Below are 20,369 nucleotides of genomic sequence, written 5' to 3'. Positions count from 1 at the left end.
GAAAGCTATCCTTTATTTTATTATTTGGAAATCACGAACTGTGGCTAGCCAACTGCAATTCTGACACTGCTTAAATGCGGGGGAGAGGGCACACACTTTAGAGCAGGGGACAGCAAACTTGTTCAGCAGGGGGCCAGTCCACTGTCCCTCAAACCTGGGGGGGGGGTTGACTATATTTTGGAGGGGGGGGTGAACGAATTCCTATGCCCCACAAATAACCCAGTAATGCATTTTAAATAAAAGAGCACATTCTACTCATGTAAAAAACACGGTGATTCCCAGATTGTCCGTGGGCCGGATTGAGAAGGCGATTAGACGGGATCTGGGCCCCGGGCCTTAGTTTGCCTACCCATGCTTTAGAGCACTCTCCAAAGTAGTTTAAGCAACTTTTAATGGGACAGAAAGGATGCCATAAAATAAAACTCTGAAAGAAGAAAGATTCCACCAACCCTACGACAAAAAGTCATAGATGTAACGAGACAGGGAGAGAGAATTTTGGTCAGAAGCGAGGAAGCCCTTCCTCAGTGTAAGAGCGATTTGGTCAAGGAAAGCGGCAGCTCAGGCAATTGAGGAACCACATTCCTTGAATATTTCCGAGGAAATGCTGAATGAGCAACTGCGGTGGATGTTTCAAGTATTTTATTCATTCATCAATTCAGATTTCAATTAAATCTTATTGTAATTATCTGATGGCTCAAGGCATAAAGCACTTGCTTCACACCCGATCCTTAGCGGCTACACGGAACTGAAAAATACATAGAGGTCCGAGGAGAGCTTCGAATGCTGTTGCCAGGGCAAAAAGCTCAGCACCCTCTCCTGATGCACTGCAACAACCCTCAAAGCGTTAAGAGGCTTATTGATAAAAAAGAGAGGCTCTTTTGCCCTGAAGATTCACTCAATGGCCTAACTAACGCTTCCCTGCAAGTGAATGAAATCAGCAGCAAGCTGACCTTCCGGAGGTCAGCAGATTCCGATCATCTTACAATTCCCAACACATCATTTAGGAGGTCAAAGGAAAAGAAGAGAGCTGGTTTTATTTGGTTGCCTTTCTCACTCCCATACATGTAAACAAATTGCTGTTGTTGTTGTGTGTGTTCTGCATTGCCTATAACGCTGGGAACATTTCAGACAAAAACAATTATAAAACACTTCTATATAAGTTACATAGGATATGATTGGAAGTTGCTGTTATTTTATGCATTGTTTGTATTTTTTTTCCTTTTCTCCTTATTGTGTCCTTTTTCTGTTTTTTGGCCTTTTCATTTTTATCATAGAGATGAAAAACATGTAACAAATTGCTTCCCTGCTTTCTTTTTTTGATTTTTGTATGTAAATATATGTATGTTTTTAACAATTGAAATAAATAAAAAACATTTTTTTAAAAAACAAGTAAACAAATAATTACTTGCTTTACACACACCCCATTGCTGTTGTTGTGTGTGTGTTCTGCATTGCCTATAACGCTGGGAACATTTCAGACAAAAACAATTATAAAACACTATAATACATATATATATATATATATATAAAAGCAGATATTCTGGAATGTACATTTCCAGCAGAAATAACTAAAATTCCAACACAAACTTTCTTAGTTATTCCAAAAATTTTAACATACCACTTGACTGTAAAACACGAAAGAAAGAAAAAGCCCTCAAGGCAATTGTAAGAAAGCTTTTCTTAAACCTGGTTTGGAATTAACTACGTCTTAGTGCTCAGTTGGTTAGAGCACAGAGCTGATAGCGCCAAGGTTGCAGGCTCGATCCCTGTATGGGGCAGCCACATATTCCTGCATTGCACGGGGTTGGACTGGATGATCCTCAGGGTACCTTCCAACTCTACGATTCTAGGATTCTATTACCCTTGCCTGCCAGGATGGAGACTTCTGGCTACCATGGGGCCTGCTGCCTCCCCCCTGCATTTTTGCATCTGGCCTCACTTATCCATAGCATGCTGTCCTATGAAAGAATCTGGCCCTTAGGATTTTCCCTTCCTCACCCTGGGGTTTAGTGTAATTTCTGAACCTGCAAAGCCGGCAAACCAGAGTCTAAAGTCATGCACTTAACTGTTGCCTTGTTTGGGAGCCTTTAGGCAGTGCACACAAATATAGGCACTAAATGACAACATCAAAAGGAGGTTCAACTCCAACAGAATTATCACAGACTAAGGATCCCAAAGAGCAATCCCGGTCAGAATTAAACTCCAATAAATTATACTAAACACAACCTAGAATCATAAAACTGTAGAGTCTGGTTGTCTAGCCCAACTCCTTGCAGTTTAGGAATCACAGCTAAAGAAACCTTCACAAGCAGGGAACTTAATGTTAGAAAAGCATCACAACTATAGAAAGAAGATATTGAGGGGAAGGCATTACAAACACAGAATGTATTTCATCCTTTCATATACAGTGGTACCTTGGTTCTCAAACTTAATCTTTTCCGGAAGTCCGTTCCAATACCAAGGCGTGCTTTCCCATAGAAAGTAATGCAAAATGGATTAATCTGTCCCAGACTTTTAAAAACAACCCCTAAAACAGCAATTTAACATGAATTTTACTATCTAATGAGACCACTGATCCATAAAATGAAAGCAATAAACAATGTATTGCAGTTACACAACCAATGATTTGGTAGCTGAACTGGGTTCCACAGTCACACACAAAAAAGTGTGTCAAAAACAAAAATGCAAAATAAATAGCAAAAACAGACAGGCCTCAGCGTAGCCCTCAAAACGGAAGTGTGGCACTCAAATTGGAAGCGTAACAGTCAAAACGGAGCTTGTTCGGCTTCCAAAAAAAGTTCGCAAACCAGAACACTTACTTCCGGGTTTGCAGTGTTTGGGTTCCAATTTGTTCGAATACCAAGGTGTTTGAGAACCAAGGTACAACTGTATATTGTTTTAGTCAAGAGAGCTGCCACATAAAACCCAGCGATATATATTGCTTTGTTAGCTCAGCAATAAATCTGGATCAACAGTATATTAGCAGGCCAACTTAATTAGGCCGCAGAACTCAACGACGGCATTATTAGCAGCAAAGCGGCAATCAACTGCGCTGCAAGATGCCACACCTGATCACTCCAAAGCATTGCGTCCCTGGGGCGCAAGGAGTTCTCATCCACTTCAGTGGCATTTGCAGACAGGGAGTCTCATCCAACTGGCCTGTGCATGGACACAAAGGCCAAGGTGTGCATAGGGAGCTGAACAAAGGATTTCAAGCTGCAGGGACCACTTTGAATGCAAGTCCTCACAGTGTGTGCAAAGCTGCACCCAAGCCTTTAGCGTGCATGCGCTACACTGCTTTAGCGTGCATGCGCTACACTTCAAAAACACATCCGCCTACTGCGCTTTCAACTCTTAAAACGTTTCCTTATGATTATATATAAACCGTCTTAAGTTAAAACAAAAAGAGAGAGAAGGCACTGCTGTTTACTCGTAGTGCAGTCACAATTTTATTTGTTTGTTCCATAAAATCTACATACTGCTCGATTATAAAAGAACCTCAAGGCGGTTTTACAGAAAGAAAAGATAACGTAACAAAACCATCACTAAGAAAAACGAGTTAAAAGGAGCAACAGACTAACAAAACAGGTTAAAGCTCACATCGGCTTTCTAAGCATCTGAGTAGGTTTGCTGTCTAAATGAAAGTGTTTTATGCAGCTGCCAAAGAAAAGAGTACAGCGAAGGAGCCTGACAGATATCCATAGGCAGGGAGTTCCAAAGTTCAGGTGCTGCCACACTAAAAGATCAAGTTCTTAGTAACGCAGAATGGGATCAAAACAGAGATTGTGCTAGGGTTATGTTTTTAAGGGGTATTTTTTTGTTTCAATTAAAGAAAAGCAGCTCTGATTTTGACCCAATATATGTAAAAATATATTTTAAAAATTGGAAACAAGATGTTCAGGTAGGCGAAGGATAGATGCCGAGATGAGTCCCCTCCCTTTCTGCTCCCGTTTCTAATGCCAGCAACTGCAGCAGCGCCAATCCCGCCAATCCAAGCAGTTGAGTGCGCTTGTATGGGGTAAGGCCAGGGAAAAGGCAGCGTTTGCACCCACCCCAGTACTGGGATGGCCCAAAATGCTACATTTTCCTTGTAAAGAACAGGTAGGGGGCCTCAGCCCTGGGTTGCTTAAGTGCCAAGACTGGGCATCCCTCAGCCTTCCCTTTTAAAGATCACTCCCTATAGCACAGACAGAGAGTTTTATAGCCTGATTAGATTGAACGATAAAGCTGCAGGTGCTGGTGGAAGGGTCGTTGGCGAAGGAGGCTGCCTCAATGGTGATACACCTGTCTTGCATGCAGAAGGCCCCCGGGTTCAATGCTGGCATCTACAGGTAGGACTGGGGGGAGCCCCCAGTCGCAAACCCTGGAGAGCGGCTTTTGGCCAGTGCAGACTATACGGATCTAGCTGGAACATTGGACTGAATCACAATAAGGTCATACTCAGGTCATTTCCTGTCATTTAGCTGGCTGGATCTGGCCCGTGGAACAAATGCCGGCGACTCTACAGAGCCATGCGATTCCCCACAGCAAAACAAATGAACTAGAATCATAGAATCGTAGAGTTGGAAGAGACCACAAGGGCCATCCAGTCCAACCCCCTGCCGAGCAGGAAACACCATCAAAGTATTCTTGAAATATGCCTGTCAAGCCTCTGCTTAAAGACCTCCAAAGAAGGAGACTCTACCACACTCCTTGTTAGCAAATTCCACTATAGCACACACCCCAACAAAACAAACCATGAACTATAGCAATGGACTATAGCACACACCCCAACAAAACAAATTTAACAATGAAGCAGGTGGGGGGGGGAATGTGATGCTTACCTCATGTGGATTTCTGTAGCCCAAAAGCAAATTTCCTGCTTTAATGTCCCCATGAACATATTCATGTTCATGTATGTATTCCAAAGCATCCAGCTAGTGGAGGAGAGGGGAAAAGACAAATTACAAAGGAAACGAGGAGTCATGCTGATATTAGGCCAGTAGGTCAGCCAGTTTTAGTCGGAAAGCAATAAGCTAAAGAGGAAAAGCAGGCCATTTTCTTAACTCAGGATGAAAAGTGGGGGGGTGAGGGAGGCATTGAAATTTTGATCTTAAACCAGTGATGGGCAACCTTTTGAGCTTGGTGTGTCAAAATTCGCCAAAAAACCGGGCATAACTCGAGTGGTGTGTCACTTCTAGAAAAAACCCATAATTTCACGATATTTATAGTTTAAATAACAAAAATGTATAATTGAAATATATAACTATATTTAATAAACTAAAAACTAATTATTTAACCAAACCAAACCAAAAAACCCTTATTTATCACAAAGTGCCCAGAGTTGTTGAGCTTTTTTGGGGGGGGCTGCTGACCAAAGTTTTGGAGGGTTTTTTTGGGGGGGATGCAAAAGTTGCTTTGCTTTTGGGGGGTGCCCCAAAGCTGCTGCGCTTTTTTTGGGGGGGGGAAGAGAACAGAAATAAATGCCAAGTAATACCTTCGCTGAAACTAATACGCAGCACCGACATAGTCTGCCAAAGCGCCAAAAACCCAGCACAGAACGGGTTAAAAAACGAACGCTGTTACACCCAATCATAGTCTGCCAAAGCGCCAGAAAAAAACAGCACAGAAAGGGTTGAAAAACCAATCTCTGGCTACCAGCAACAACAACAACAACAAAAAAGGATCCGGGTTTTAACAGCGGAGACAAGCTGTAGCGGAGGAGACAAGCTGTAGGAGGAGCGGGAGAACAAATGGGGGAAAACAACAACAACAACAACAGCGTGAATGGGCCGAGGGGGCGCGTGCCAGCAGTGAGGGCTCTGTGTGTCACGTCTGACACGAGTGTCATAGGTTCGCCATCACTGTCTTAAACCCATCTACAGTGGTATCTTGGGTCACAAACACTTCGGGTTGCAGACTCCGCTAACCCGGAAGGAGTACCTCGGGTTAAAAACTTTACCTCAGGATGAGAACAGAAATTGCGAGCCGGCGGCATAGTGGCAGCGGGAGCCCCCATTAGCTAAAGTGGTACATCAGGTTAAGAATGGTTTCAGGTTAAGAATGGACCTCCGAAATGAATTAAGTTCGTAACCAGAGGTACCACTGTATGAGGTTCATGGCTGAGGACAGCCTCCCCAGCTACCACAATACACAAGCTCCCCAATATCAATGAGTAAATAACAAGTGATGAAAAAAAATGCATCTCAGTAACTCGTATCAACTTTATTCAATTAAATCTGCCTATGGAAAAAGACCCAGGTGGCGCTGTGGTTAAACCACTGAGCCTAGGGCTTGCTGATCAGAAGGTCGGCAGTTCGAATCCGTGTGACGGGGTGAGCTCCCGTTGCTTGGTCCCAGCTCCTGCCAACCTAGCAGTTCGAAAGCACATCAAAATGCAAGTAGATAAATAGGAACTGCTATAGCGGGAAGGAAAACGGCGTTTCCATGTGCTGCTCTGGTTTGCCAGAAGCGGCTTTGTCATGCTGGCCACATGACCTGGAAGCTATACGCCGGCTCCCTCGGCCAATAATGTGAGATGAGCGCGCAACCCCAGAGTCGGTCACGACTGGACCTAATGGTCAGGGGTCCCTTTACCTTTACTTTATGGAAAAAGAAAGCAATGCGCTGTATTCAATGCTACCCCTGATTAAAGAAGGCCCATTAACGTTGACAGGCATGGCTAACTTGGGTTAACATCAATGGGTACAACTTGGTTGGATACAACCCAATATTTCTGAAGCAATATGTAATTCCTTTAACAATAACTTATGAAAACGGTACAGCAATCTGCATCTGGATAACGTTGCAGAACTTCCCCATCAGAGTTAACCATCAGGTTAACAGTACACAAGCATCGGTTAGAGACTGTTTAGACAACACACATTTCCTTCAAGCTTCGCACTGCTAAGGGCCCAATACCCACCATGCGGACTCCAATCTGTAGAACCGTTCCCTTGCTGAACTTCCGCCCTCCTCTTTCAAAGATGCTTTGCAGGTCCTCTCCTAACCTTTCCATCACCATAAATCTGTAACTATATAAAACACACACAGAGAGAGACATAAGCATAGGATTGTCATGGCTTGTTGCCTTGTATTATAAGCAACAAAATGTATTATTCTTTTTGTATCTTTATTTATGTGCCACTTAATGTTAAAATAGGCTTCTACGAAGTATAAAAGCCCCTTACACTGGCATTAAAATATAAGCACCCACAATAAAACAATCCTATTAAAACCATACAGCAATTCAAACCAGGGACTCAGGCCGAGAGATCAAGGGAAATCCTGTGTACACAGGTCCATGTACTAGGACTGCACTAAACTGCCTTTTAGCAGATTAGATCACTGGACTAATGCTCTAGTTCAGTGGTGGCCAAACTTGGCCCTCCAGCTGTTTTTGGACTACAACTCCCATCATCCATAGCTAACAGGACCAGTGGCCGGAGGTGGTGGGAATTGTAGTCCCCAAAACAGCTGTAGGGCCAAGTGTGGCCACCACTGCTCTAGTTGGTAGTTGGGCTACCCAAGACCCTTCTAATCTGAGAGGCCAGGGGGACAGTAGCTAGGAACTTCAGGCTGCAAACCATGAGGTCTACGAATGACCTAAACAGCTTCCTCCTCCTTTGGAGGAAATGGACAACTTAACTCCCCACCCTCAAAAATGCTAATTCTTATTCACGTACATTGTGTGTGTGTATGTGTGTGTGTGTGCGTGTGTTTTCCTTACCTTTTGCCATTATGTTCAGTCTGGCCAGCTCCCCAGAAGAAAGGAATTCCTAAAAATGTCAGTCGTTTCAGCTTCATCCACTTCTTGACTGGCAAAAATGTAAAGAATGTAAATTTTTTTTAAAAAGAAGTTTCTTTTTTTTATATGAAAAAATATGCTTGCTTGTTTAAAGTTTTTTAAAGAAACAGTTGGGCTTAAGGTTTTTATTTATTATTTATTCTATTTATACACTGCCCTTCCTCAAAAGATCCCACATGTTTTGAAACTGTTAGTAGACAATAACAGCAAGAAAACAATACATGCAACTACATTTGCGGAAGAGAACAACCGTGTGCTTCTGTATTTGGAAAAGCGTTATTGCACAGTAAGAAGTGTGTAAATGCTTCGACTCGTCCGCCACTCCACTTACTATGCTCTTGTTTTGCAGCTCGCTGGTAGAATTTCAGTTCAGAAAACAATGGTCCGTTTTCAAGGTATTCCTGCATTAAAAAACAAAGAAGCAAATGCATTGAACACATCCTGTTAACGAGATGTCACTCAAAACTAGGGCTGGGTGATATCTGTTTCTCAACATCATTGTATATCACTACCTAAACATCACAATGTCTTGAGAGTTCAACAAGGGTTGGAGGCACCCCAAAAAAATTTTTTAAAAAACCTCAGGCCACAAAGCTTCATACAGTTACACATTTTAGGCCAGGCATGTCCAACTTCCAAGAGACTGCGATCTACTCCCACTATAAATAAAATGGCAGTGATCTACCCATTGAATTGACCAGAGTTGTTAAGCTTTTTCTTTTTGTGGAGGCTTCATCAAAGTTGTTGAGCTTTTTTAAAAAATTAACCTCACAGGATCGTTGGAAAGAAAAAGGGAAGGCTGGTGGTTGTCCTTAGAAGGAGGATGTGATAAAGTTGTGTAAAATGAATAAAGAGGATAGATAATGGGTTGTATCCAGTGCAGGACTTTCCTATCCTCTGCCCATGTACCCCCAGAGTCTATCCTAGGGGGACCCCCCCTCCCAGCCCACTGGAGCAGATTCTGAGGGGGCATGTTTAAGGAAGAGGAAGTTCTCTTGTGGACACAGGTCTCCTTCCCTCCAAACCCTCTCAGGTGTTGAGATAAGTAGAGGAGGGACTCTTGGCAATTCCACTGTGCCCCAATCAGGGTGGTGGGGTGGCCCAGGAGGGGGCATTCCTCGTGTCAGCTCCTAGGTTGTGGAACTACACACTCCCCGCCCCGTGTACCTGGCACCTCCATTCTTGCAGATTCCATCGTAACTGTAAAACTAGAGTAAGAATTATTACTCCAGTACGGATGAAAATCAATACTAGAAGGTACATCAGGAAATTATGCTGTGCTGTTAGGGGCAGGGCCTATAGACATTCTGAAATTGCATTGAAAACGAGGCAAAAGTAATAATAGAAGCCTCATATGTAGGGAAAGCAACATTTATTAGTTGTTCTGTGGTGCTTTCCCCATGTTTTTGCAGTATTGCCACCTGGAGGAGCACTCCAGGGACAAAACAAGCAAACAAACCCTGGAATGCTTGTGGTATGCAATGTTACAGGATTTTAGCAGGAAGTTACAGGGCAGGAGACAAAGCAGTCTGTCTACCCCCAAGATATTTGCAGGCGTAAACATTACTGAAAGCACAATCAAGTATAACCGCCCCAATATCACCGTGAACGCAAATCACCACAAATGCATAACAAAAGGGAAATACAGAGAGTTACAGTAACTTTCAGCCCTTTGCCAAGGAAGTTGATATTTAAAAAGGTATGAAAATTACCACTTTAATGACATGATCTGCAGTGTCTTCTACGGGAACATCAAGGCGAGGGGAAGCTGCAGGACAGAATGTGGGTGGAAAGAGAGAGAGAGAGGTGGGTTACGGATGAATTGATCTCTCTAGCTATGAACAGAATTTAAACTAAGAATCAACAGAAACAATATGACAAGTCCCATATAGACCATACAAACAACACCATTTATTTAAATGCTTCTCTAAACAGATTAATAACTAAACACCTCTGGGCAATATGCACAAATAATTTAAAGAACTCGAATAGTATCATAAAATCAAAAACATAGTAACAATAACAATAACAATGAAAATATCTTCTCACTGCATAACAAGAACCTCATGTAGACCTCTACCCGTTTTCTTCCTTACTTCAATTACTGCTACAGTGATGCCTCGCAAGACGAAATTAATTCATTCCGTGAGTGGTTTCGTATTGCGATAATTTTGTCTTGCAAAGCACGGTTTCCCATAGGAATGGGGGGGGGAAGAGATTGCCAAAAAAAATCGTCTTGCAAAGCATGGCCATAGAAAAATTAGTCTTGCGAGTCACCAAAAAAAACGCGAACCCCTTTCGTCTTGTGAGTTTTGCGTTGTGCGAGGCATTCGTCTTGCGAGGTACCACGCCCGTTTCATCAGATGAGACAATGAGGCCAATAAATAAATAAAAATCTGCAACTTGCTCCAAAGCCATCCAGTGAACAAGTGGCTGAGCAAAGACCGGAACCCAAGTCCCCACAAATTCTAGGAGGAAGAGCAGGACTGGGCAGAAGTGGGGAAGGCTCTCCACCCCATGCAGCATGGCAATATGACAAACTGCATCTGCCAAAATTCCCTATTTAGCTCCGACTGCACTGCAGGAATGAACTGCCATGGGCAACCATCGATTTCCAAATGACTTTGGGGTCTTCTTCCCCACCCCCCACCCCCAATGTGGTTCTTCTCTAGGTTCTGTGGAGCAGAACAGGGAACAACTGCACTACTTGTACCCCCATTTTTCCACCCAAAGACGGGCAATGAGGCATTAAGGCAGTGGGTTGGGGTGGCTAATCTGCGGCACTCCATATGTTGCGACCTGAATCATCCCTAACTATTGGCCATTATGGCTGGGGATGATTGGAGTTGGAGCTCAGCAACAACCTGATGGCCAAAGGTTAAATACCTCTGCTGTAGGTCCTGCTAAACTAGGGGTGGAGATACCCTGTGGCCATCCAGATGTTGCTGGCCATGCTGGACTGGGGGATTGATTAATAATAATATTTTATTTATATCATCCATAACCGGGCTCAGGGCGGCTGACATCAAAATAGAAATACATCAAAACATAAAATTCAGCAATTGACTGAAATACAGCTTAAAATCGGATTAAAATCAAATTAAGATCAGAAGGCAACCGGCAAATTATGACTATAGGGGTTGGAAACCTTAGGTACTCACCAGGCTCAGCTATTTATATGAGCCGGTGAGAGGAGTTAGAGAGGCCTCATATATATAGGGTCTTGTAGGAGGAGAGGGGTCAGACTGGGCCCCAACCAAAGGCCTGGTGGAACAGCTTCGTCTTACAGGCCCTGCGGAAGGATGTCAAGTCTGCAGGACCCTGGTCTCTTACGGCAGGGCGTTCCACCAGGCTGGGGCCAAGGCCGAAAAGGCCCTGGCACTGGGTGAGGCCAATCTAACCTCCTTGAGGCCCAGGACCTCCAAGATGTTACTGTTTGCGGGCCGTAAGGTCCTCCGCAGGGCATATGGGAATTGGAGTCCAATGACACCCAGAAGGGCCACACCATGGGCATCACACTAAGGGCAATGCTAAAAAGGAACTGGTCCTCGAGTGAAGTTGGAGACTAAGGCCAAATTTACATGAAACTGATGCATACCGTTAAGTGCTTCTGTCCTTATGCAAATATTATAATTAAAATTAACTTTAAAGACTTAATTATCTTAAGAATAGGAGACTTTCAAATATCTTTATTAAAATGTAACTGGGACCGAACTGATCAAGAAAGAGACAGAACTATTGAGTTAAAGCCTTTAACTATAATTAATAAAGCCAAAATTACAACCTTACAACCAATCATTATTTGAAATACTGTAAAAAGAAGAAACTTATCTGTTAAAGGAAGAAAAACAGATTGTTGAGGAATAATGATTTCTTCAATAAAATTAAAATGAACTGAAGATAATTGAAGATAGTATCATTGATTTTGAATGATTAGCACCTTCCAAACAAACCCAATTGAACTGGACTTTACCAATAACTTTGCACGAGGCCTTACGTCTGATAATTTTATTTTATGAACTGAAAACTGAAAGAAAGGAAAAGGAAAAATCAGCTGGTTAAGAACACTGAAGAAGATGAGATAGCAGCAATAGAAACTCAAACCTTTTGCTCCAGTAAAATAAGGATAAAAAGACAAATAATCTGCAACTGAAACTCTTCTCACTTTTTCTGTCTTATTCTTCACATACTTTCTTTCCCAACTTTTAAAGTTAAATTGACACTCTCTCTTTACAATTCATGATGAAATCATTAAAGATTACATGACTTAATGTTAAAGGCCTAAATCACATAATATCATAATTGTATATATGATTATATTATATTATATTATATTATATTATATTATATGCAGGGATATCTGCTTCTTTTGTTTTAATTGTTCAGAATATTTATAACTCTATATAACCTTTTAAAGCAGAAGTTAGATGGCCATCTGTCATGGATGCTTTAGCTGAGATTCATACATTGCAAGGGGTTGGACTAGATGACCCTTGGGGTCCCCTTCCACCTCTACGATTCTACGATTCTATAATATATATATATATATATTATTATATGCTTGAGCGAGCACATATGCAGGAAAGGCAATTTGGCAGGTAAACTGGTCCTATGCTGTCAAGGGCTTTCTCTTCTAATAGTAACGCACTGAGCTTGACCTGGTAACAAATCAGCAACGAGCAGAGAACCCCGGGCAGAAACGCTATGCGCTGGCAGGATCCAAATGCAGTTTCCAGGTCAAGTGCAAAGGAAGCCTCACAACAACAGAGTGCACTGCGGCGAGCCAACCTTAAAAGCCGCCAATGCCTGAACTGATGTGGTCCAGAAATGGTCAAAGCTGTCATACCAGGCACAGAAGGTAAGAGGCGCTTCCAGCCACTGAGATTACCTGCGCCTCCACGGATAAAATGAATGCTCAAATGTTGTATGGATGCCGCAGGTTAGGAACATGGCCGAAGATTCCCTAACATGAGTCACAGGTGGTCTACCTTGACTGCCTTACCACCACTCACTGACTCGCTCCCACAACTCCAGTTTCCTTCCACCTCTAGCTACACCTTCCTATCCTGCTAGAATGCAACCCGTGTGATTTCCCAAGTGTTAGGCTTTGGGAGAAGCTTGGAACACCTCTTTTTTACATCTGCCTTCCAGATGTTCTGCACTACAGTACAAGTCCTGTCAGCCCTAGCTAGAACACGCTGGCTGGGATTAATGGGAGTTGCAGTGCAAAACCCCTCTGAAGAACAAGCTCGTGAGAGGTGGTGTAATGGAAGTAGGATCTGATCCTACTATACAAATGCGATTAACCAGCTTGCAAGCAGCTGAGTGCTACAGCGTAAGCTGCCTCCCTCCCTTCCACATGGCTTAAGAAGCTGGTCACCCCTATCCGACAACCTCTGGAGAACAACTTCAATGCTAATGGTCATGTATGTACATATGTACAAACACAGGTCCTTTACACCAGTGGTCCTCAACCTTGGGCCTCCAGATGTTTTGAGACTACAATTCCCATCATCCCTGACCACTGATCCTGCTAGCTAGGGATCATGGGAGTTGTAGGCCAAAAACATCTGGAGGCCCAAGGTTGAGGACCACTGCTTTACACAGTAAGTTAACCCTTAGGTTTATTTCTCCTTCACTTGAATGAAAATCCTTTAACTCTACATGAAATCAAAGATAGAACTGAACTTTCTGGAGATGCTAGGGATTGAACCTGTGACCTTCTGCATGCAAAGCTGACGCTCTACTAGTGAGCTACAGCCTTTCCACAAACGAAACCCGTATGCATCAGCTATTCGACCCACCTAAACCTGAACTGCCTCTTGCTACTGGTCTCGCTCTGCTCTCCTATCTAGAGAGACTGAGCCCAGGATGTTCTGCATGCAGAGCATGTTCTTTGCCACTGAGCTATGGCGCTCCCCCACAGCTTTATTAGTTTTAATAAGCAAGCAGCAACATTGGAGCACATTTCTGGAGGAAATTGCCATTCTCCGCCTCCCCGCTCACTGACAGCCTGGCACCACAGCACCCAGAAGTCCGACAAAGTTAACTTGCTGGTTTGGTCTGCCAGCTGGAAACTGCCAGCTTTCACTTCCAGCGGTTCATTTTGGTGGCAATCGTCTCTTGGAATATAATGGAGAAAAGTGTCTGCCATAGATCTTAGGGAGCCGGTTTTGCAGGCAAAGTTTGCACACTGGGGGAGAGCAAAAAAGCTATGCCTATTGGCAATTAAATAGAATTCCCCAACTCCTGTCCACAGCTGATCTCACTGCTGCTGCTGGAGGTTTTGGCAACAGATGCTCATTTTGCGAACACTGATGGCCTCAAGAAACGAGTGTTCCTCAGAAATTATTCTTCTTCTGGGTTTACATACTGGAGTGTTTCTCAAACTTAGGTCCCCAGCTGTTGTTGGACTATAACTCCCATCGTCCCTAGCTAGCAGGTCTACTGGTCAAGAACGATGGGAGTTGCAGTGCAACAACAGCTGGGGACCCAAGTTTGAGAAACACTGCAGTAACATCACAATAACCATGCTAGGAAGGCATATTTCAGAACCAGAAAGTTTTTAAAAATGGCAAAGGTTTCAAACTCAACTTAAATATGGTCCAGTAGACCTTTGTCTTTCTAAAACCACGACATTGTGAAAGTCTTAACATGCACGAAAGACATTAACTGAAGCTCATTCTGTGGATAAGCGTTTTACTTAAGCTTGAGGCCTGCAGAGCTCAGGGGAAATATTATGTTACTTTTGAGAGAAGATCTATACAGACAGAGCTATCTGATATCAAGGCTGTAATTGTCTAGTAACGTCTTCTCTCATGGGCTTCGGGGGATTCCTTCTGCTCTCCCCATAGGTCTATGTTTCTGTGCACCCATCTTCTTCACTGTCTCCTTCGTGCATGTAATCAAGTCAGATCCTGGCTGCAAAATCTCTCACAGCCACAAAACAGTCAGTCTTTCAGCGTGACATGATTATTTGGGCGCATCCAGACAGATGCCAATGATGAAGTGAAATTCAATCTATTGTTATTGGCATCTGTCGGCCTTGAGAGACAATGGAGTGTGCCTATGGGTGTGAAGCCAAACTGCTGCATTAGCAGCACTGGAGTGACCTCCTCCCCAGGCTGGGCAGTGTGTATGGAGGCCCTGGGCTGCCCAGATGACCCCTCCCGGCCTTGCTGATGTGATCCAAAGGAAAGCAGAGAAATATGTTAGGCACTAGCTTGGCTGCAGGAGTTGCTGGAAGGAGGCGTACAAGGCACCATCCAACCTTCTTAGGGATTTCATTCCAGTGTTTACTCCTTAGCCAGGGGTCGGCAACCTAAGGCCCATGGGCCACAAGCGGTCCACGGGGGTCATTTTACTGGCCCAGGAGCCACCCCCAAACAGAGCCACCCGCTCGGCGAGTCCCCGCGTGCTGCGCTAAACTAGCACGGCACGGCGCAGGGACTGCTTTCACGGCATCGGAAATCGCGTCTGCATAGATGACGGAAATTGTGGGCGCTCACGCCCGGCCGCAATTCAGCCCACAGAGGGGATTTCGCGGCAGTGAGCTGGCCCAGGGAAGGTAAGCCTTGCCAACCCCTGCTTTAAGCCTTTTCTACTCCTGAAGTTATCCCACAAGGTGGAAGCGATTTCATTTGGCCACTGTCTCTTAGGCTCGTTGTTCCTTATTCAGTTAAACAACAGCACGGCTGCAAGCCAATGGGTTAGAAAGAGGAACCTGCATAAATCTTTGCTATTAGGTGGATTACGGACAATCCAGAAGGATATGTTTCCCTTAAATTGGCACCGAGTTGTGGCACTGGCTGTGTTGTGGAATTGGCACCTAGACCCTGTTGAAACTGGCATGCCACCTTCTGAACGGGCACGGGGACAGGACAGCAGATGGCCAGGAGCTGAGATGTGTCTGAAGACACCATGCATAGCCCAGTTAAGCTTCCAGTGCCAGGACAGACATCCAGAAATCCCAAAGCAATTCACTTTTGCTCCTAAAGGTTAATGTCAGCTCTGAAAGTCAAACACTGGTTTCTGAAGCTGTGGAAGTCAGGAATATCACCAGTGTTGCTATTTAGGGTAGTAGTCGTGAGCACCCAGAAATTACATATTACCAGCATCTGTGCTGGCTTAAAAATTGTATGGGAATAATTTAGAGATGGGAATAGGGTAATCTAGGATAGCCTTCCTCAGCCTGGTGTCCTTCATATTTTTTGGACTACAGCTTCCATCAGGCACAGTCAGTGCTCAGAGATAACGTAAGTTGTCACCCAAAATGTCTGGAGGGTACCAGGTTGGGAAAGGCTGATTTAGGAGCACAGTTCTCATGTACCCCCAACTGTGCCTTATGGTTATAAAGTTGTGTATGAAAGCAACACAGAGATTGAACTAGTTAAGAGATGAAGCCAACAGAGAGATTGAAGAACTAACTATTATAAGGAAGGAAAACAAACACCCAGAAATCACCAACAGCAAAGGCAGTACATTGCAACGACTCAGGTGATGATCTATACTTTACCTAGGTAGATTAGGCCAAATCCTCCCTGGCCAATCATACGCCCTAGTCTCCACTCTCTTTTTTCGGTATCTTTCAGTATTACCCCTTCTTGAAGAGGAGTGGGGAGCTTGCTTTTTCCTTGCCGTTTAGGAGGCATCACACCTGAATGGGAGAAAAGAAGGAATGCAGTCACGCATGAAAAGTTCTTTCATCTATACATTATTTACTGAATGCCCCACTCTACCCAGTGCTCGAAATTAGCCAAGCGCCAGGCACATTTTGCACCTGGATTTCAACCACTTGCGACCAAGTAATGGCACCTGGTATCTCCACTATCTGGGGAGATCATTGGATCTGGACTGTTTTCACATACTAATACCCTTTCCTGTAGAATTCTATCAGTTATATTTTATCTGTACAATTGGAATGAATTTCTAGAACCAAATTGCTCCCCCCCATCACGGAATTTGTTGTTGTTTAGTCGTATCCAACTCTTCGTGACCCCATGGACCAGAGCACGCCAGGCACTCCTGTCTTCCACTGCCTCCTGCAGTTTGGTCAGACTCATGTTGGCAGCTTTGAGAACACTGTCCAACCATTTTTTCCTCTGTCATCCCCTTTTCCTTGTGCCCTCCATCTTTCCCAACATCAGGGTCTTTTCCACGGAGTCTTCTCTTCTCATGAGGTGGCCAAAGTATTGGAGCCTCAGCTTCACGATCTGTCCTTCCAGTGAGCACTCAGGGCTGATTTCCTTATATAAATGTGGGCTGTCTGTAGATCAAGTGACTTATCTTATTTAAGTTCTCAAAGCTCTTAACCTAGCTCAGGGTTGTCATCTGAACTAGCCACATGTTTAACTGAGAATCAATCACAGTCAGTCCACCATTTGAAAAATAAGACTTTAGAGCAGTCTTGCCCCAAAATGGAAACTAGACATTCCATTTTGGCAACTGCAACCTTGACTTAAGGAGCCAGACAATAACGCTTATTCAATGGAGCATTCGCGAATTGTTAATTTGTTGATATAATGTTCATGGACATTTATTAACTCTTTTTAATAGAATTGTCATTGTAGTCCAACTATTGTTATCTATTGCTGTTTACTGCTCATGTTATGTGTTGTAAGCAGCTTATATGTGTATGATCATGATTTCCTATTTGGCCCAGACTGCATTTTTTTTCTTTTTTAAAATTTGTTAGTTGCTTTACCTTGCAAAGTGACTTAAAACAAACCAAACAGACAGACAAAATCCTGACACAAATACATTAAAACCAAGAGGAGAAAGAAACACATTTAAAAATAAAATTTTAAAAATCCCATCCCCTTATGCATATCTACTCAACACAACAAAACTTACTCCCAACTAAGGACATAACCACATCATGCATTTAGAGCACATTCAATGCACATTCAATGCACATGACTTCACCCAAGGAATCCTGGGCACTGTGGTTTGCTAAGAGTACTGGGAATTGTAGCTCCGCGAGGGAACTACAGTTCCCATGGTTCTTTGGGGGAAGTCATGTGCTTTAAATGTGTGGCGTGGATCTGCCCTAAGTGAGTATAGGACTGCAGTTGCAGTCATTTTTTAAAAACAAAACAAAACGAGCATCTCCCCACTCAACTCCCAGGAATCTTTGCAATACATGAGCCACACCTACCTGCACGCTACTACCGGTAGCAAACTCAATTCTCCAAGTGAGCACTGCCACTCCTGCACAAAAGGGATGCACCACAGAACCTATGGAGGGAGGAGACTAAATTTTGCAGAGAATCCCAGCCCTAAAAAGGAGTGAGAAGAAAACTCAAAAGGGAACCGCCCAAAGCAGCTGAAAGAGCATGCCTAGTGGATGCAGAATATCTGTCTTTTCCTAAGGGAGGGGGGGAAAGTGGGGAGGAATGGAATGGAGTACCCTGGAAGGGGCTGGCTGGCTGGCTGAAACCACCACTCCACTGCTGCAATATTTCACTCCAGCTTCCACTTCCCAAAAATCTCAGCAATTCTTTTGCATTATAAAAATAATAATACAGTGGTACCTCGGTTTATGAACACAATTGGTTCCGGAAGTCTGTTCATAAACTGAAGCGTTCATAAACTGAAGCGAACTTTCCCATTGAAAGTAATGGAAAGTGGATTAATCCGTTCCAGACAGTCCGCGGAGTAACCGTTCATAAACTGAAGCGAACTTTTCCATTGAAAGTAATGGAAAGTGGATTAATCCGTTCCAGACGGGTCCGCGAAGTACTTAAACTGAAGCGTTCATAAACTGAAACATGGGTGTAATTGGTTCCGGAAGTCTGTTCATAAACTGAAGCGTTCATAAACTGAAGCGAACTTTCCCATTAAAAGTAATGGAAAGTGAATTAATCCGTTCCAGATGGGTCCGTGGCGTTCATAAACCGAAAATTCATAAACCGAGGTGTTCATAAACCGAGGTTCCACTGTAATCTAAATTTGCAAAGAGCCTGAGGACAGGAGGGTGGGAAGAGGACCACAGAGTCCATTATTTCTTTGATGAAGCTGAGGAAAGACATTGCCAAGCTTGGGGTGGGGAGCTTGTGCCCCACCAGATACTGCTGCCCTCCCAACTCCCACCCACCAGCCTCAGCTGGAACAGCCAATTTGCCAGGGCTTCCTCTTTCACTGGAGAGTCCCCCCCCCTAAAAAATAAATATTTATTTGGCTTTTCATATTCATGTTTTACAATCACACCCAAGATACAGCACAAAAACAAGATTCCAAAGAACCCCCTGGACTTCCAGGGGTGGACTAGACGACTCCTGGGGGTCCCTTCCGACCAGGGCCGGATTTAGGTCTGATGAGGCCCTCAGCTATTGAAGGTAATGGGGCCCTTTATATGTCCAGCTGTCCTCTGTCAGCAACAAATTGTAGCTGTTTTGTGTGTGTGTGTTGAATATATGCTCTATGGTAATTTATGGACCTAATAGGTATCTAAAGCCATTTGCACGTAACAAAATATGTATTTTATCCAAGTAATTGCTGAATTGAAATACAATTAGGAAGAAGTATATTAACAGTGAAATAATTATTAAGCTCCAACTTAAAATAATTGGGGGCCCATAACTTACATCATAGGAGCCTACACAACACAAAACCTGTACTGTATGTAGGTTTTATTTTATTTGGTTTTTTTCTCTTATATATTGGAAATGCACATCTAGGGTGTTTTTTTTTCCTTTAATTTTTTTGGGGGCCCCAAGAGAGTGGGGCCCTAAACTATAGCTTGTTTAGCATATTAAGTAAATCCGGCAGTGCTTCCGACGCTACCATTCTATGGTTTTGGGGGGGGGGTTGCGGTCCTGCCTCCCCCTGCCCTGGCCTAGCTCAAACTTTCAAGTCACCCCAAACTTTCAGGGTGGGGGGCCACCCTTATTCAGCGCCTAATTTTGCCCCCTCCTTCCCTTCTTCTGGAAGAGACCGCCAAGTCCCCAGCCTACCGCGGAGAGAAGGCTCCGGGGCTCGGGAAGGTCTCTCTCTCTCCCCGCTGGAAACTTTGTATCCTCCTCCTTTCTTCCCCTCCTTCCTCTCCTTCCTGAGGCGCCGGGCGAATGGGCGGCCGAGCGTGACGGCAGCCGGTCAGAGCGCCGCTCCCACGCCAAGGAGCCTCGTCACGTGGTCCGGCAGGACGCACTCCAAGGAGTCGCCGGCCGGCTGCTGGGGGGGGGGAGGAGCGTCCGCGCGCGCGCGCGCCCCGCCCCGTCTCCGAGAGCAGCCTATCGGAAGCGGAGGCGGCGGACAGGCCTCCTCAGCAAAACAAACACCCGGCTCCAGCGCGCGCGCGCTAGGGGCTATCGCGGAATCGCGGAGTTGGAAAGGGGGCGCTAGGGTCATCCAGACCAACCCCAACCCCCGGGGCCGGGTTTAGGTTTGATGAGGCCCTAAGCTACTGAAGGTAATGGGAAAACAAAACAAAAAAATCCTTCCAGTAGCACCTTAGAGACCAACGAAGTTTGTCATAGGTATGAGCTTTCGTGTGCATGCACACTTCTTCAGATACACTGAAACAGGTAATGGGGTCCTTTATATGTGCAGCTGCCCGTTGTCAACAACAAATTGTCGCTGGTGT

General features: G+C 44.3%; 1 protein-coding gene across 2 annotated transcripts in view; it reads right to left on the bottom strand.

The window, feature by feature from the left end:
* Positions 1 to 20,007, bottom strand: part of VRK2 (VRK serine/threonine kinase 2) — a 59,209-nt gene extending 39,202 nt beyond the window's left edge. For both annotated transcript variants that reach the window (XM_035110924.3, XM_060273142.2), the window contains exons 1-7: positions 19,741 to 20,007; positions 16,302 to 16,442; positions 9,499 to 9,554; positions 8,118 to 8,187; positions 7,709 to 7,796; positions 6,905 to 7,013; positions 4,824 to 4,916 (exon numbers count right to left, since the gene is read on the bottom strand). In XM_035110924.3, the coding sequence (XP_034966815.2) occupies positions 4,824 to 4,916; positions 6,905 to 7,013; positions 7,709 to 7,796; positions 8,118 to 8,187; positions 9,499 to 9,554; positions 16,302 to 16,437 (552 nt within the window). In that variant the 5' untranslated portion in view covers positions 16,438 to 16,442; positions 19,741 to 20,007. The remainder of the gene's footprint in view (positions 1 to 4,823; positions 4,917 to 6,904; positions 7,014 to 7,708; positions 7,797 to 8,117; positions 8,188 to 9,498; positions 9,555 to 16,301; positions 16,443 to 19,740) is intronic.
* Positions 20,008 to 20,369: the final 362 nt, after the last annotated feature.

This window comes from Zootoca vivipara, chromosome 3 (assembly GCF_965207765.1).
Source record: "Zootoca vivipara chromosome 3, rZooViv2.hap1.1, whole genome shotgun sequence".
Lineage (NCBI taxonomy): Eukaryota > Metazoa > Chordata > Lepidosauria > Squamata > Lacertidae > Zootoca > Zootoca vivipara.
Note: the sequence above shows the minus strand (reverse complement) of the source record. Positions and strands in the feature narration are given on the sequence as shown.